The 14,242-nt window shown below is 36.6% G+C and overlaps 1 protein-coding gene across 1 annotated transcript in view; it reads right to left on the bottom strand.

Annotated features, from left to right (window-relative positions):
• LOC127950373 (F-box/LRR-repeat protein 7) overlaps positions 1 to 13,209 on the bottom strand; it is a gene marked incomplete at its 5' end in the record, with an annotated part of 28,276 nt that extends 15,067 nt beyond the window's left edge. The window contains 1 exon segment of the mRNA XM_052547377.1: positions 13,120 to 13,209. Coding sequence (XP_052403337.1) covers positions 13,120 to 13,209 — 90 coding nt within the window.
• Positions 13,210 to 14,242: the final 1,033 nt, after the last annotated feature.

Here is a 14,242-nt window from a genome sequence, read left to right on the forward strand (position 1 = left end):
TTCAAAATATCTTTATTTGTGCTCCACAGGGGACAGACAGTCATACGTGTTTGGAACAGCATAAATTATGAAACAAATTTCATTTTTGAATAAATTGTATACTTCCTAAAGGGACAGTTCACTCAAAAAAAATTTTTGGACAACAATATCCATTGTATGGACACACGAAAAACACTGAAACATTTTTCAAAATACCTTAAGTACTGGTTTTGGGCATCAAGAGGGTGAGTATAGGGCAGGGATAGGCAACTCCGGTCCTGGAGGGCCACTATCCTGCAGAGTTTAGCTCCAACCCTAATTAAACACACCTGAACAAGGCAATCAGTGTTTTCGGGATTACTAGATAGCAGTGTTGGGAACGTTACTTTAAAAAAGTAATTAGTTATAGTTACTCACTACTTGTTCCAAAAAGTAACTGAGTTAGTAACTGAATTACTCTATAATAAAAGTAACTCGTTACCAGGGAAAGTAACTATTTGCGTTACTGTAAAAAAAAATAAAAAATAAAAATAAATGTTGCTACATGTCAGAGAATTTGTACTTTTTTTTTTTTTGCAGTTTTCACAAGTCAGTTGAAATGAGTAGAACAGACAGGTACATAACTTTCAATATTTATTGCACGTCAACAGTCAGCAAGAGTTTTATCCTGCACTTCAAGTATTATCTTTGTAAGAAAAGTGTTTTTGGCCACTAGCTTTGTAGATGCGTGTCACACATTACATGTAAACATTGCCAACTTTTCATCGGATTGCCCCTGACTCGCCATCTCGCCAGCGAATCTGTGTAGCTGTTGCGTGTGTGTGTGTGTGTGTTCGGCGCCGCTGGCGCAGCCGCGTGTGCTGGCATGTGTGTAAAAACACTGGCTCTGATTGGCTACCATGAAACACATGACTCTGCCTTAGCCAATCTCATAATCGCTTATCTCTTTATTAACCCACCTGCTCACTCGCTGTGTGAGCCAGGGGTCCGTTCGGATTACATAGTTTATTAAATCAATGCATAGTAACGCACCGCATTTAACATTCAGTAACGTGCGGCGTTGTAACCACGGGAAAAGTAATTAGTTAGATTACCGCGTTACTGAAAAAATAACGGAAATGGAAATAATTTTTAAAGGAGACCTATTATGCCCCTTTTTACTAGATGTAATATAAATCTCAGGTGTCCCCAGAATGTGTCTGAGAAGTTTCAGCTCGAAATACCCCACAGATTATTAATTATATTATTTTGAAAATGCCTATTTTGAGTGGAAGCAGAAACATGGACAAGCTTACACACAAATTTATGTTAAAAACACACAAGTTAAAAAACTGTTGGTTATGTCTGTGAAGGTGAACAGCTGGGAAATAAATTGCATGTTTATATTAGATTTGTATGGCAGCAGCATAATGATACAATAAATCAACTGCTCTCTTGTTTCCTCTGAGGCTGGGACTCTAAATAGTGTTCTGTGCTCGTCAGTGCAGCAAAAGACAGAATAGTTAGCAATGCTTTACTCAAACTTTCACCCTGGTATTAGAACTGCTACACCACTTGCAAAAACACAATGGTGGCGCTATGGGTGGAAACTGGCAGATTAAAGGGTGGTAATATTATAATAAGATCCCCTTTCTACATTACACAGGAAGTACATTACACTCCGCAGTAGATTCCCCAGAGACTTGATTATAGCACTTAAACAAGAAAAATTTCAGATTTCCATGATATGTCACCAACATTTGAGATGATTTCAATATTATTACACATTCATTCGGGAGATTATGCTTCTTACAAAGCAGCTCCTGGCCTCCTAAAAGGAAGCAATGACCTCATCAGAGTAGTTGGGGCACAATGGAAATAACTGCCTACTGACTTCCTGTTCACTCTACTGTTCCCCATTACAGGAAACAACCGTGAGAGACAACGGTCTCTGTACTCAAGTGCATTCCACAAATACACATGCTAGTGATGCAGAATGACAAAAGCTGATTATTCTCCTTTCTGCCATTTTTACTGGAAATGACACTCAGACAATTTTTTCATTTTCAAGTCATTTTAGATCACAGTAGTCATGCTACCACACCTACATTCCCACAATAGCAGTCTTGAAGTAAAAGATGGTAGACTGGGCATCTAAATGAATGCCACACCAAAGCACCACACCATCAAACTGCTCCAGCGGGGGTCTTGTTTATTCTTTCTCCACACAGGCGAAGCATCCTTCTCTCAACTCCCTGAAATAACTACATGTCACTAATCAGGGGTGCACTGCGGTCGCTGTAATCATCCTGTCATTTGACAAAAAAGCTCAACTCTTTTGAAGAGCTTATAAGAGTTTAAAGTAGCTGGCCAAGAATCCTCCAACATGTTCATAAGTGATTTGTGGCTCTTCGCGTGTGGTCAGGTCTCCTTGTAATTTACATATTGACAAATTAGAAAATCTCTCTTTGAATAAAAGACAAACAAACAAAAAACTGATCCTCTCGGGAATGTGTGTCGAAGACTGACACGGAAGAGAAGAAATTGCTGAATTAAGTCAGCACAAAAAGTTGTGTTTTCTTTTTGCATAAAAAGCATTTTAACAATGTCCTTATACTACCTTTCTGGGCCTTGAATGTGGGCAATAGATGAGAAAGTATTATAGCGTTTTGTCACTAAATAGAAAAGTATAGCCAATATAATAGAAATGAGTTCATTTAATGTTTTTATTTAAGACATAATAGTATTTATTTTTAGACATAACAGTATAGAATTTTGATATTATTCATCTGTAGAAAAATATACCCTTTTTTTCAGTAGGCCTAACAGAACATAATTAGCAATTATAAATATCATATTAGCCTTGATTTTGATATCTGTGCATCCCTATTGAGTCCATTGTGCTTTAGCATGCAAGAACTACCATGTGCACATCTGCCTTTGTATTATTAATGCACTGTGGGGAAAAATAGCAGTAGAATGACTCAAATATTGAAAACCTGCAGCAATCCCATTACCAAGCCTCTCTCAGACTTGCAAAGACTTAAGCGCTGTGGAAAGAAAAACAGTGTGGTTGAGTATGGGAATCTTTAAATGCCATACTCTGCCAAGTGTCTACGGAAATCAAATGAATTTCCTCTCTTAAACTCCTACTGTTGAATCTCTAAAGCAGGGAAAAGAGGCAGACAAAGAAAATAAACCTACAAGCTAAAACTCAAGCCCCTGCTCTCCTGCTTCAGGTCCCTCTCACCTCTGCTGTGGCCAAACTCTCTTTGTCATGACACTAGGGGCAACACTTCACCTTATACATCCAGAGGTTAAAACAAAACGGCAGTCCCAATACATCCATATCATTTTGTTAAACAGCCAAACTTTGTGTTGAGAAGGGTTGTAACACAAGACACCTGCGAGACATTTCCCTTGAAAAACAATCACTTCCCTTTGCTGCTGAGCAGCTTTCATCACCACTGGTACTTGGGTGAAGTGGGAATTCATTTTTCTATAGTCCTTTCAGTGTCTGAGATGCTTCATGACTTCTGTGGCAGAACACTGTAATAAGCATATATATATATATATATGGCACATTTAGGAGAAACCATTTTAAAAAAAGTAAACTTTTTTTGCACTTTTGTTTAACTGAAAATACAGACATTTACAAAGGATTTCTGTTTTAAACAGATGTTGCTCTTTTAGAATTTCTATTCATCAAAGAATCCTGAAAAAAATCGAATGTATTACTATTTCCACAAACCTTTTAGGCAGCACAGCTGTTTTCAACATTGATAATGTTTATTGAGCAGCAAATCAGTATATTAGAATCATTTCTGGAGGTAATGAAGCTAAAAATTCAGTTTTGCCATCACATCTATTCAAATAAATATAATTTATTTTGAAATGTAATAATATTTCACAATATTACTGTTTGCATTGTATTTTGACCAAATAAATGGTAAGCATAAGACTTATAAAACATTAACAAATCTTTCCGAACCCAAATTTAGTTTATGTTTGTATTATAATAATAAACAATTCTCTAACTTGGATAGATTTACTGAGCATGTTGCAGTGCATTCTAGGATTGCCCTCTTAATGAAGCATACATGCATTTCTGTATTATAATTATTTTTATCATAATTTATGGACACAGTGATGAAGCTCAGATCTATGTTTTAATGCAAGTCACCCTGTAATGATTTGTGTGACAGTGCTGAAATAACATGGCCTTTCAGTTTTTACAACTTTTTTTTTTTTATAGTCTGAACACTATTCTCAAGTTCATAACTCACAATGGGTTTTGCAGGATAATGAAGTCACAAAAACTTGGGGAAATATAAGCAGCTAAGCAACATCTCTCTCAGATCTTGTTTCATCCACGCAATTAATTCAGCTCTGGACTCGTAAATCTGACTGGCCTTCTCTTGGAAGAGCCCAGATGAGTTCAAAAGACTTACATCTCTTTCCCACCAAAGCTCAAAGTTTAGATGAGGCGTATTATTCAGCACACACTCATGAAGGCCATCTTCCGGGTGGAACCTCACAAATCCTATCATGTTGCAGCGCATACCTCCTTACCAATGACTTCTCTCCAACACCCACTCTGTGTCATGCCAAAGAAAATTTGTCCAGACTAGGCCGTCCAGAGCTCAGATCATGAAACTTGGACTTGAACTGGAGTCTTGCAGAAGAAGTGCAAACTGAACTGCTCTACAAAGTTCAAATCAGGTGCTTTGTACCTCTAGAGCAAAGACAGGAAATCAAAAGCAAAGCGGGACTTGAGCTGACCAAGCAACAGCTGTGAAACTGTTGGCCACAGACTCCCTCAGATGTCTGATTTTGATTTTTCATGCCTGTAATGAAAGATCTGCTTGATCTGAAAGTCACACCCACCTTTCGTGCTTTAGGATAAAGCATGCCATAATCCATTTTCAGCGTTCCCACTTCTTTTGACCAATGAATTTCAGTGAATTTTCAATAACCTTTCCGGTCCTTCATACTAAACTACACTGTTTTTTTTATTATTTAATAAAGAATGCATGAAAATGTATTTCTTTGCATATATATACAGAATTCATTCTCAGCAGGGTGCAGATTTTGACATAAAGCCCATTTACAGAGCAATAAAGCTGTCTGGTAAGGAATGCAGAAAGAAAACATGTCACTTTATATCTGTTTTATGCCTCATTCAAATCGCTCTGCAACTTGCAGCTTATTTGAAAAATAAAGTGCAAAGCGTTTTGCTTTAATAATGTTGAAGGAATGTTCATTTATTCTGTAATAACTATGGATTTGCAAACGGATTCGTTAGATATCAGTTGACTTAAATATTTCCAAAGCAATATATCTATAAAGTCAACTAAAGGAGACCTGCAGGGAACTTTTATTGTCTTCTTTCAGGTTCTGAAAACTCTTTCCATAAACTCAAGGCATGGAAACTAAACCACAAATCCACCTTTTTCGAATTTAAGTGCACACTTGATCCAAATAAAACCAGGCAAGTCTTACAGATACATCTAATGTAAACATTAAAACAAACTCATTATTTATGACAGCGTTGCGTGCATTGACAATCCTTCATGAAATCACAAGATATTATCTGTAGTATCTGTCAGTGTGTACAGTGAGTATAGCCAGCAGCAACATAAGCAACCACATTAAAGAGATGGATAGATATATATGAGCGAGTATGAGGGTGTGTGTGTGTTACCCCGAGACACCTCTTCAACATGGAAACGTATCTCTCACCGTGAACTTCAACTCAACCCTGACTCCTCTCTCTCCAGCACGCTTAGGACGCTGAGATCAGATTTCTGCATGAAAAGAAGACTTACAGGAACCACACTTTGTACAGCAACATAAACCACTCTATATCAGATCACTTTAGAAAGGAACTTTAGGGTGCAAGTATATACTTAATAGTTGTCACCATGTGTCCCATTACAGTGATCTTCCCTTTCATATAATAGGTAGTCTAAACTAAGGCCCTGCTACACCTGGAATTAAGATGCATTTGAATCAGATTACAACACTATGTACAGGTGTAAACCGGGTGTGAAATGCTTTGAGCTTGTCTGTTTTTCGACCACTTCCAAAGGTTGTCAAGAAAAACATTCGACCGAATTGCTTTCGTAGTTTAAATGATCATGTTGTTAAAAGCAATCGAATAGCCACTGAAGACTGCTGCCTTCTCCTCTTATTATGGGATATATATTTTTAAAGTGCGCTAGCCAGACGGGATTTAAACTTTGCCAGTTAAAATCATAAATTTGTACTGAAGGTGCAAAAAAGGTGTTCTCTTTCCTGTCTTGATTCTAACCCAACCCCAAAACATTTGGCATAGTTCTGTGGCTATTAGAGAAGAAACCAAAGCTGTTGCTCTTGGTATCATTTTCCAATGTATCCAATTTACGTGTTATTATGTAAATTGCGCTAACTTATTTTGCAATATTAGATTGAAGGATCAGAAAAAGCCCATATATACCTGTGAATAATCCAGAAAGCAGTGGTCGAAAGTGAACAAAAGAGACAGATTAAAACACTAGATTTAAATGGAAATGTTTCTCGCTTGTCTACTTGAGATACCTGTCTACCAACCTTCCAATAATATCTTAATAACAAGTGTAAACAGGCCCTTATTACTGTCATGTTATTAACTGTATCATGAAAAAAGTGTACATTAAAAAAAAAAGTTATACTTTTGGTTATCCTACATCTATTTGTCTGCTCATGCAAGTTAAGTATTCTAAACAATTTACTATATGATTTACAAAATTGGTTTGCGGCCCTTGAGGCTACAAGGATCCTGCTTTGTGGCCACTGAGATTTACAGATTTAAGACACTTTGCCTAAAAGCAGCATGCGATAGACCTGATATGCACTCAATAGAACATTATTCAACCACAGCACAAAGTGTTCCTTCATTTGTTTACACAGACTGACTGATATATGAATATGAAGCTAATAAAATGTCTACCACTGTCCATTTTCCAACACAGTATAGAACAATATTCTAATCTAATAAAGACTACTCCTCCTTTGGGGAGTCAGTCTGCACTCCCTTCAAACCCAAAGTCAAGGAGAGTGAATTCCACTGGTCTGACGTACGTTTTTACTTTCACAGTCTTTCATACAGGAATTCAAAACTACTCCGAGCTTAGTAAGAGCCTAAGTGTAATGTCTAGGGAGAAAAGTATCGAAGGGATGGAAAGCATAGACCTGGATGACTATTTCAAACACCAATTTCAAGGTTCAAACTGAAGAATGAAAGATATTTGATTTGATGTATAGCATCTGTCATTGCTAATAAGTTAACAAACTGTACGAAAATAAGGGAACTCTACGGTGAAAAATTCAGATGTAACAGAACTACGTTCCCATCAGCTCATTTAATTAAAAACAGCTGAGCATGCCCTGCTTTGGAATAACCTTGACATATAATTTAAAACAAACTTCTTCTGATAAACAGGACGGCCTTAGCCAAAATCACGAGTATCATCCAAACGTATAAGAACCGTGCAGCTTCGCGAAAAGCTCCTTGGGTCATCTTTAAGAGTTGTAGTTTACAGCTCAGGGATTAAAACAGAGAACATATGTTTCTTAAAGATGAAGCTAGCAAGGGGCTAATGATTACTTCCAGCAGGACTAGCACAGCCTGCTAGGCTAATTACATCTGATAAAATCAATCCAGCTTTTGCTCTTGCTGGCCTGGCTATAAACTTTAAAATAAGAGAGCACACCTTCAACAAAAGATGTTATCGGTCCACAAATAACTGTACATTTTGGTGCATTTTTGGCATCTTTGCAAGAACAGCTTGATTTATTATTTACAAATAAAGCATTGTTTCAGTACTACGGTACATTAACAGACAGTTGACTTACAGTTTTAAAGTTCACGGTTGGTAAGGTTTTGGTAATGATTGGCCATGTTTTTTAAAATAATAAAAATGCAATATTTTTTTCACACTATTTAAACAATAAAGTATAATGTCATTGCGATTTAAAATAACTTTTCTATTTTAACATATGTATTTTAAATCCAATTTATTCAAAAGTGTGTTGAAAACAGTTGTGCTGCTTACTATTTTTGTGAAAACCATGATAATTTTGTGATAATCTAGAGCAAAAATAACTTTCAACTTTCAAACTTACAAGTTTAAATAGGCAGCATACCTAAAAGCATGATCCAGTAATAAAAATCATAATAATACTGTTGCTGTTATCAATACTGACCAGCATTACGCAACCCATGATGTAGTTCAAAAGTGATCTGGGTCAGATTGGTTTTGGGTCAAGTGCTACATTCCATTTCAAGTAACTGATCTTTGAAAAATTGAACTGCCCACTGTAACACATTTAATCACTTGGAATGTTCAGGGGATCAAAGCGGGGGCATCACCAACAGCTCAAGACCGCTGTAAGGGCTGCTGATGCCAAATATCCCATATAAATAGCTTCAGAAGACTGCAGGGTTTTCCTTAAACGAAACTACAAAGCACTGACAATTTTGAGCTGACATATGCTTTTACTCCACAATAAAAACACACCACAGCACAAGCAACAGGGTTCAAGCTCCTGTGGGGTTATCAGCGAGGAAGGGCTGGTAGGAAAGGGCCCTCTCTCAGAACAATGCTATCTGACAGCTCTGAAGCTGCTCTGCCCACTTCTCCTTGGTCAAATGGCTCAATTTCCACTCTACTAACAGTGACAAGTTTAGGACTCGACTTGATACACCATAAGGATAGATGACTCACTATGGAGCAAATGAGTGGCTGCGCTTTTCCATCTCAGGAGTGGCAAACAATGAGGAGCCACGCATACACATTAAAATGAAATAACTCAAGACACGAAAATGCTTCACAGCACTCAGTACTAATCTAAAAAAAGGATTCCCAAGTTTGTCCGCAATACATTTTATAAACTACCCCTGTAAAATGCAAACATGTGGAGACTAAATGACCACCCACAATTCATGTGGGTTTAGTTTCAAGCTTTGAATAAATCGAGAGTTAATTTGGTTCTGACATTTTTACTCTAAATTTTCCTGTAAGCTGGAAATATGTCACATGTAATATTAAATTTAAAGTTGAAGTTTGTCATTTTTCTGATGCTAAAATATTTTCTCCTCTCCCAAGTTAAAAATTATCCTGTTTGTTTGAGTGGTTCAATGTAAAGTTCTGGCTCAGCAAGTGGTGTAAGTAACATTTAAGAGGGGGTACAATGCTGTTTCATGCATTCAGAGTTGTTTACACTGTTAAAGAGTTAGATTCTCATGCTAAAAATGTAAAAAAATTCTAAAAACTGTTTAAACGTATGATGGAGTATTTTGTGCTAAAAATCTTACCTCCCAGTTGGTAAAAGTTTGGAAATTTTTTTTTTTTTGATCGTGGCTATTCATGACATAGACGAGAGTGGAACTCCTTATATGGGCATGAATGTCTCTCAAGGCAAGGCAAGTTTATTTATATAGCACATTTCATACACAATTGTAATTCAAAGTGTTTTACATAAAAGAAAAGAAAAGAAAAGAAAAAGGTTTAAGAATAGTAAATGATTATACATAAAATATAGAGCAATCAGTTTGGACATTGCACAGTGCCCATTCAATAAATGTACTGCTAAACAGATGAGTTTTGAGTCTGCATTTACATGTGACTAATGTTTTAGCACATCAGATCTCTTCTGGAAGCTGATTCCAACTGTGGGCGGCATAACAACTAAAAGCAGACTCCACTTGTTTTGTGTGAACCGATCTTAACTCGATCCTAAATATCTGTGGTCTGTTAGGTTTATATTCAGTGAACATATCTGCTATGTATTTAGGTCCTAGGCCATTGAGTGATTTATTAACAAGTTAAAGTACTTTAAAGTCAATCCTAAATGTAACTGGAAGCCAGTGTAAGGACCTGAGGACTGGTGTGATATGCTCAGATTTTCTGGTTCTAGTCAGAATCCTGGCATCAGCGTTCTGGATGAGCTGCAGATGTCTGATGGTCTTCTTGGGAAGGCCGGTGAGGAGACCATTAAAATAGTCTACCCAGCTGGTGAAAAAATAAATAAACAAGTTTCTCCAAGTCTTGCCTGGAAACAAAACATCTAATTCTTGCAATGTTTTTTTAAATGATAGTATGCTCATTTAGTTACTTCGTTGACATGACTACTGAAACGAAGGTCTGTCTCCAGAATCACACCAAGATTCCTGACTTGATTTTTAGTTGTTTAATGGTATTCATTCAACTTCATCTTTGTTTCCAAATGCAATGACTCCAGTTTTTTCCTTGTTTAACTGAAGAAAATTCTGGCACATCCAACTGTTAATTTAATCAGTTCATTGGCCGAGGGAGACAATGGGGCTGTGGTCATTTGGTGATAAGGCTAGGTAAATCTGGGTATCATCAGCATAGCTGTGATAGGCAATTTGGTTCTTTCACATTGTTTGACTTAGTGGGAGCATATACAGGCTTAACAAGAGCGGAGCAAGAATTGAGCCTTGTGGGACTTCGCATGTCATGGATGTCCACTTAGACTTATGCTCTCCTATACTCACATAATAACCTCTCCCTTCTAACTATGACCTGAATCATTTGATTACCATCCCAGAAAACCCACTTAAGAAAACTTGTTCATGTATTTTTGGTTGTAAGAGAAAGATAACTTTGTTCAGCTTCCTAAAGAACCCAACATTATGTAAACAGTGGATGCGGTTTGTTCTTCCGGAGCAGAAACGCAGTTTCACAAGCACGTTTGTTGCCGAACATTTTATAAACAAGGCCCAGTTCGACACTGGATTACCACATTATTTGATACTGAAGCGCTCCCAGCTATAAAAGATCCCGGTCATGATCCAAAACTGCAGACAGAAAGCGAGACAAATGCCTGTGTTTTGTTGGCAGTTGGAGCTTAAGTGGTCATCGATTTTTATCTCCAGGAGTTCAGCTTTTTTTCCCGTAGAGAACTGTAAAGCTTTATCTTTCTTTTATAAATATAATACAAATAAAGACTTTTTGGAGAGATTAAGTATGCAGTACTACTCTATAAGTACTCAAAATTAACCTGAGATTGGGTGAAACTGTGTATGTCCCCTTTAACTAAGCTTGCAAACATAAAAAGGCACATTTAAAAAGGAATAGACCACCCACACCTTTTTTTTTCTAAATCTGTCATTTTCTCACCTTCATGTCATTCCAAACCTGTATGACTTTTCACTTCTGCAAAACACAAAAGAAGATATTTTGAAATATGTCTCAGTGCTTTTTTTTTGTCTAAATTAAACGAGAACACTGTTGTTTTGGACTCAACTGACTTTCATTATATAGTTAAACCAGTCAAAACATTCTTTTGAATATTTTCTTTTGTGTTCCACAGAAGTGAGTAAGCCATATAAAAGTAACAGAATGATGACAGGATTTACATTTTTAGGTGAACTATCCCTTTAACACCTCTGCTGGTCGCAAGACCAAATTGTAAGCAAAGAGAGACAATGGCTTGGTCTATACAGAGCAGTGGCTACAGCGTCTTCCCATCTGCAGTGTTTAAGGCGGAGCTGGTGTAAATCAAAGCCGCAGAGGCAGTCATTGGAAGAACCGCTCTGACATTACTGTGGACAGACTGAGGAGAGACTAGATCTGCTCTCACTGAGGGCTGGATATACTGCAGGCCGCAACCACACACACACACCACAGGTTGGCTCTGAGGATGCCCTTACTGGAGAACAACCTTCTACACTGCACACGCTATACACCCCATTCATGTCTACTTCATGTTCCTGCCCAAGTCCACGCACAGCACATTTTACAACCACAACCACTGATAAATGCAGACTACTGCCTGTTCTTTTTCACATTATTTAATTAACCTTCAGATTAACAAACCCAATGAAATTGCTTGTTGAGCATGTTCTTTACATGTTGATGTATCGTTTTTTGTATTAAAACAGGACGTTTTTAGCAGGAAACTACCTTTTTTGGCTATTGTTTATAGTTGATTTGCTACTTGCTAGTTGTTTGGAGGAGGCACTGGGGGAGGGACATTCTAATTAAGAATCTGATTGGACAATAAATGATGTAGTTCAAGATGAATCATCAATAATTCTGGTCAATTTTTCTTGATGTGAGAGAGTGCAAATTTTTAAAGTTTGTCTGGCTAATTTGGTCAAATTTAAAAAAGTACACAATTTTTTATGCGATATTGTGAAATATTCTTAGAATTAAAATAAATGGTTTTCTATTTTAATTTATTTTATAATGTTATTTATTCCTGTGATGCAAAGCTGAATTTTCAGTATCATTACTCCAGTCTTCAGTGTCACATGATCCTTCAGAAATCATTCTAATATGCTGATTAAATAAATATATTGCTGAAACGTAATTTTCTGTAAAGTTGCTTTGCAACGATTTGTATTGTGAAAAGCACTATACAAATAAACTTGAACTGAACTGAATTCAATTGGTGCTCATAAAACGTTTCTTATTATCTTCAATGTTGAGTTGTGCTGCTTAATGTTTTTTGTGGAAACCATGACACATTTTGGATTTTTTGATGTAAAAAAGTTCAACACCATAAATCTTTTGTAAAATAACATTTCTGATCAGTTTAATGAATAAATGTTTTTTTTTTTTTCAAGTTAATGACCCTAAAACTTTTAACAGTAGTGTATTTATGATGTCAGATCTAACAGACTGGGATTGAAAGCCACAAAACACAAATTCTGACATTATGGGGTTTGTTTCGAATCAGCATTTGTTTATTCTGCGTATGATTTATTAGAGCAGAATCATACCAACAACTGTGTTCTAATAATTCCCACTCAGAATAAACCAAGAAAGCCTTGCAAGAAAAAGGGCCTCAAAAGCCAGCCTCACATGATCCCCTGCATCTGTCTTTTTATTTTCATCCACATTCACACAATTCACCCAAACACACCCAGTTAGATTCTTCCCCAGAGGCAACTCTAAACACCACTATGGATTTGGATCAGATTTGGAGACTAGATAATGAAAAAAAGAAAATGGATTAAAAAAAATTCCAGAGTGTTTGTGATGGCCAGTTTATTTTTAGGTTTTTATAGCCTCACAAAAAAAAAAAAAGTTTCACCAAAATAATCATCAAGTCAAAAGGAGCAAAAACAAAAGGCTAGCTAGTGATGGTTAATGAAGACCACATGCTTACCTTCACTGGTAGCTGCATTCTTTGGAGCTTTGGTTGATGTCTGATCTGTACTTGAACTCAGGTCGGAGGAAATACTGGAACTGCCTTTCCCTAAAATCACAAAGAACACCCCAGGACACATCAGGACACCCAGAGCAACAACACTAATAGAGAATCAACAAATTAGCTTCAAAAAGCAAAAGCCATAGAAAGAGATACAAACAGCTTATATTTAGCATACTTACACATCTTTACATATATAATGCTCACAATACACAAAAAAACAGCATTAAATATCAAGACTTTATTTTATGTCAAGAGTGCATAAATAACATAAATAGGCCTAAAATAAAAATGAATGCAACAGGGTTCACCAAATCTTACGATAAATGCCAGGCATTCTTTTTCTGTCCATCACAAACTTAGAATAACAAACCAGATGCCTCCCACAGATACTCCCCAATGGCAGGGACAAGAAAAAAAAAAAACGAAAGCTGAAGCTTTTTACAAATCACATTACAGAAAAACTGTGCCCAAAAAAACAAACACAGGCCCAGCTAAATTTGAATTAAGAGTGCAAGATGAGGTAGCGTTCAGTTGAGTTCATCACATAAAAAGAAATTCCATGTTATATAAAGATGAATAAAGTTACTAGAAAACTAGAAGCCAAAATAACTTTTTTGGTGATGATGACATTGTTTGGAATGCAACATGAGAAGCCTTTTGTTTTATAATATCTGAAAAAGTTGATTCCAAATAAGGAAAGACACATTAGTAAACTTAAGCTTCATGTTTCTTTGTATTTGCAGTTTGATTAGTTGCGCTGATTCCACATTTATTTTGAATCGACACAGCCAAAAAAATGATTTTTTTTTTTTTTTTTTTTTTTGGATAACGGTAAACCTAAAACAACATGCCCTGGTGTGAAAGTTTCCTAAACACTCCTGTTTGTTTCAATGGCACTTGAGAGCATCAGGTCACATATGGGGCATGTTTACAGGCTCGGTGAGAGAGAAAACACAACCCGAGTTCACATAAGCTTTTATTTTACCATAAATGGCCTGACTGATGGAGCTTCCACATGCTGAGCAAGAAATGTGTTTTGCTCTGTAAACAAACCTGTTTTTCACTAAATAGTCTTCTA

Source organism: Carassius gibelio, chromosome B2, assembly GCF_023724105.1.
Source record: "Carassius gibelio isolate Cgi1373 ecotype wild population from Czech Republic chromosome B2, carGib1.2-hapl.c, whole genome shotgun sequence".
In the NCBI taxonomy this organism is placed as follows: Eukaryota; Metazoa; Chordata; class Actinopteri; order Cypriniformes; family Cyprinidae; genus Carassius; species Carassius gibelio.